General features: G+C 36.4%; 1 protein-coding gene across 1 annotated transcript; it reads left to right on the forward strand.

Annotated features, from left to right (window-relative positions):
- Nucleotides 1–258: 258 nt before the first annotated feature.
- On the forward strand, nucleotides 259–4,291 carry LOC128203515 (uncharacterized). The gene is made up of 4 exons (XM_052904960.1): nucleotides 259–388; nucleotides 1,422–2,264; nucleotides 2,849–3,044; nucleotides 3,206–4,291. Exons 1-4 carry the CDS (start codon nucleotides 379–381, stop codon nucleotides 3,243–3,245), a joined length of 1,089 nt encoding a protein of 362 aa, XP_052760920.1. The 5' UTR covers nucleotides 259–378; the 3' UTR covers nucleotides 3,246–4,291.
- Nucleotides 4,292–4,693: the final 402 nt, after the last annotated feature.

Here is a 4,693-nt window from a genome sequence, read left to right on the forward strand (position 1 = left end):
CTACTCTATAGACTTCTTGCACTCCGACCAAAAACGTTGCGAATAGCACTTCTAAATAACAATTTTAATACCGTGTTAAAATTATCAATATCATACGGATATAATGGAGTCTAGGTAGGACAATATTGTGCATAATAATACCACAGTGAGGGGAAATCTGTATATCTAAACGTAGGGGCGTAGCTAGACCGGAAAGAAATTGTAGGTCCGACTTGCTAGCTGGGATCGGGTGCATGATCCTCCCGAGTTTTCTACAATGCATGTAGGAGCGTTTTCCGGCATATTCATGGCCTCTAAACGCAAGTTCCACCACTTTACTGTGGTGCAAAGAAAAAGAGCTGTCGACACATCCGTGGTGGAGCTGTGCCCTATGTTTACATGAACAAACGTGAGTATAATTTATATTTTATTTGATAATTTCATTTAACGGACATATTTAGAAAATCGGAGAATGTGGTACCGTGTAAGAACACTTTTACTGTAAGCTGGTTACTATTTCGTTTCAATATTGTACAAACTGTTGTGCCAGGAGCTTTTCTCCCGAATCGGACTTGTGCATATTTTGAGATCTGATTGCATAGCAAGTACATTTCGGTGCTAACACACCCCGTTAGAACATTCCTACGCATGCAAACATAACTGTTATGTATAGTACCTATGCCGGAACACAACAAAACTGATAAGCACTTCTTAAAAAGAAAAGAAAAAATGCACATTTTTATAAAAGTGGTGGCGCTGATGCCCTAGTGGTGGCGCTGTCGAGTAGTGGTAGCGCTATCGCGTATGTTTTGCGCTTGAAGTGATATAAAAATTTAACGCTTTTGGAATGAATACAAAGGTTGCTATGTTCGAGGGAAGTTCGTGAGTCAATCATTTTTTCTATCGATGACTCGAATTCGCCTTCTTCTTTGTATTGAAGAGCTGCACATAATTTTGATAATAACATGGATAATGCAACACTTTATGGATTTCGTAATGGCTCACTGAAGCAGCTATCCAGTAGCTGATGGAATGGGAGCGTTCTCTGTTTTGCTTATCCTCACGGTCTTTTTAAGAACCTGTATTTTTACATGCTTCTGGAGCGTGTGTAAAGTTAGATAATTTAACGTATCTAAAAGTTGACTGGTTTTACCAGTTGTTTGTTTTTGGTCACGCTATTTTTATCAACGTGAAAGTAGTTAAGAGATAACACACGGTACTCGCATGATACGGAATCAGAAAACGACAGTATCACGATACGGATTTTTCAATAAGGCGTGTTGAAATTTCTCTGTTGGACATGGTAAAGAAATTTGATAGGAATTTGATTAAAAACGTACTCAAAGTAAAACTTAATATTTGTACAAATAGACCTTCATGTGATATTTAATACAAACACCAATTTATATCCATGTGGTAACATTCTTTATTTTAAATTTCAGGTTTGGGTATTAGTTTATTATACGTCGTTTGCATCACGACCATTAGTCAAGCGTTTACAGGACGACAACGTCACGTCTGCCTTAGCATTCTTGGCACAGGAACCGGACTTGCCGGTGTATTCTATCCCTTTCTTTTACCCAGTCTTGTGGAGGCTTTCGGGCTCATGGGAACATTTCTTGTGCTAGGTGGTGTCTTTCTTAATGTTTGGACTATACCCGTTCTCATTTATTGGAACCAGCCTAGAAAAATGACGTCAGAAATCCCAGACACTACTTGTGACAATGACAATGCAAGATGCGGCCCGAAAGCGGTGAATACTATTTATGCATCAGGGGCTCTATATTGGCAACAGATAGTAAATGCTGCTCGGAAAGTAGTTCTCGAAATGCGAGAAGTGTTGTTCCTAGAAAATGTGCTCAATATGGTAGGAACGGGATTACTATTGGCTGTCAATAACGCTTACCTGACGTTACAGCTTGACATAGCTATCTGGCGCGGGTTATCACGTGAGGTCGGACTGAACGCTTTCGTTGTTGTGAACAGCGTAAACGTAATAGCCGGTTTAGTTCCAGGCCTACTGAAGCAGATTCCGGGACTCAGCTACTCATGTTTGCTTATTGTCGTTGCGGTGTTTGGTCTGGCCGGAAGCCTTCTAATTCTACTCTCTTCCGGCGCGCCTCTGTATTTCTTAGCGTCCACCCTCATTGGTGTCTCCCTCGGTGGCGTCTTGACGTCGTCCCTGATTGGACTAAAGATTGTCCGACAGGAGCTGATCTCGGTGGCGTCAGGGACGCTCATTACCATGAATGGATTGATGACGGCCGTGTTGGGGCCTCTTTTGGGTAAGCAAATTGCAAACGCTGCTGCAAAACATCTGAGTCTATCTGCGTCTTTAATTCTGCGTTATATGCTGCAAAAGAAAAAAGATTTGACTTAGTCGAAAGGTATTAACCATTCAAGAAAGCTAAACATAGTCAATATGTACAACGTCGTTTTTAAGTTTAAAATAGAACGTCTTTAGAGGTAACGACCTAAAACAGCTCTGCCATAGATATATTAGTTTGAAATATGGGTCTTCTGGTTTTGCTTGTCACTTGACTTTTCTTCAGGGGTGTTGTCAAGTAAGAATTGTGCAATGTTACGTTTACATCTTCAACATCTACAATAACGCTTCGTCGCAAATGCGACGCTCGGCTTTCTAGTTCCAGTTTCCTTAGTGACATTACTTGAAAACTACCAACCAGAGTAATGAGACCTGCCATGCATGCACGATTAGTATCTTGCAACATGTGTACCAAGATTCATTAAAATACTCGAAGTTCGAGTTATGAAGTTTTTCTATAAAGACGCCGACACAAACGCCGACGACAACGACGCCATAAGTATGTCAGTACAACGAGCTAAATTTTGTTTATACCTTTTACAGGATACTTTCGTGACATCAGCAGTGACTACAACCTCATGCTTTACATCGCCATTACGATTGACGTACTGGTTGTGATTCTTTATGTCACAGCATTCCTTGCGAGAAGGCCACGTGGCTATGACGTCACAATGGATAAAAGACGAGACACCCCAAAGGCTGAACTTATTTCATTCCATGATAATAAAGAGATGCCTCGGTACAGCCTTCATCAGTGATTATTAACATAAATTTAAAACTCGTATGTGTCACTTTGGATTTATTTCTTTAAAGAAATTGTATTGGTTTGGAATTTATTTCATCTGCTGCAATGTACTTAAGTTTCCAAAACCTTAACGTTTTTACTCTTGCTTAATATAGATGGCAGCAACACCAGGAAAGTTGTAAACAGAACCGTTGATCGACCCTGACCTACTGACAGCAAAATAACTGTTATCCTAATCCTAATGCTGTATACTCGTCCAGCTCGTTATTAAGAACTGGAATTGTTTTTGAAAGATTTTTGTATTTAATATTTTTTGATCGTGATACGAATACCAAATCAAATGTATTTGAGAACAAATTGTATACATGATACTTACAGTGTTACGAAAGATAATTTTTCAGGTCATGCTTATATTGAATAAGTAGAATTTAATGTCTTAACTCGTTAATTAAGTGCACAATTTGTTTTTCATTAATCCTGGTGTTCCAATGCCCTTATAGTTTGATTCACAATTAATATTGCACCTTTATAAGTTGAACAACATTTGCAAAATAAATGCAACAAAAGCGTTAATGTTATCCTCAAAGACACATTTTATTCAATCCAAAAATTTAGAACTGTTCTAGTACTGGTTTACTTTTAATTATAGAAACTTAAATTTTATCCAAAGACCCAAGATCAAAGAAGTTTGCTCTTATATATAAAATAGGAATGTTTTTGAAGATTATTTACAATTTATCAAGAATTTTCACTCAAATTCTATAAGAATCTTGTTAATTCTAAAACATTTAGACATGAGATAAATAGAGAAATTTTGAACATTCTAAACATATCCCCCCAAAAAAACAGTCCAGACCTATAATAGGGCTGCAACATGAATCTAGATCAGCTAACAAAATAGAATTAAACTATATAATAATGCATCAATGAATTTAGAATACATACCTGTGTAAAAATCGAAATGAAATATTGTGAATTTTCATGTCGATTTGTCGAAAACTGTCGCGAGAATGACACTGACATGAATCATTGTTATATTATATTAGACGTTTTATTTGTCATCTAAATAGTGATTGACTTGCATGTCACGCGTGTATTTCATGCTCGACTACTTAATATATAAAGCGATGATATTTATATTCGACAGAAAAAAATATTTCTTTAGACCTTTCTTGACATGTAATTATTATTATATTTTTGACATTACATGTGAACCTTCTTTATTAAATACAAACACCATATGAATATTGTTAACTATCTGGTTTTGTGACCAAAATTGAAAAATACATTTGAAGTGAGTTTGTGTTTTTTAAAAGATTCATTAACGCTTGAAGAAATTGTATGTATTTGTTTCTCTCAACTCCTATGTGGAATTTTGCAACAAGAGAATGTAATTTTTTCCAAAATGGGAAAATAAAGATGCATGCTTGTATTTTACTAGTGACCGTAATAACGACAAATATAAACGTTTAAAATATGATAGTTGATCATTAAAAAATTAATCTAAATTAATCTATAGTTTTCATGAGCAGGAATAACATGCATTTAAGATACTACTAAAAGATGTATCCACTAATTATATGATCGATGTATTTTGTTAATCATTTGATACGTGCTGACGGCGATCTTTTTATTCAAATTTA

This window comes from Mya arenaria, chromosome 9 (genome assembly GCF_026914265.1).
Source record: "Mya arenaria isolate MELC-2E11 chromosome 9, ASM2691426v1".
In the NCBI taxonomy this organism is placed as follows: Eukaryota; Metazoa; Mollusca; class Bivalvia; order Myida; family Myidae; genus Mya; species Mya arenaria.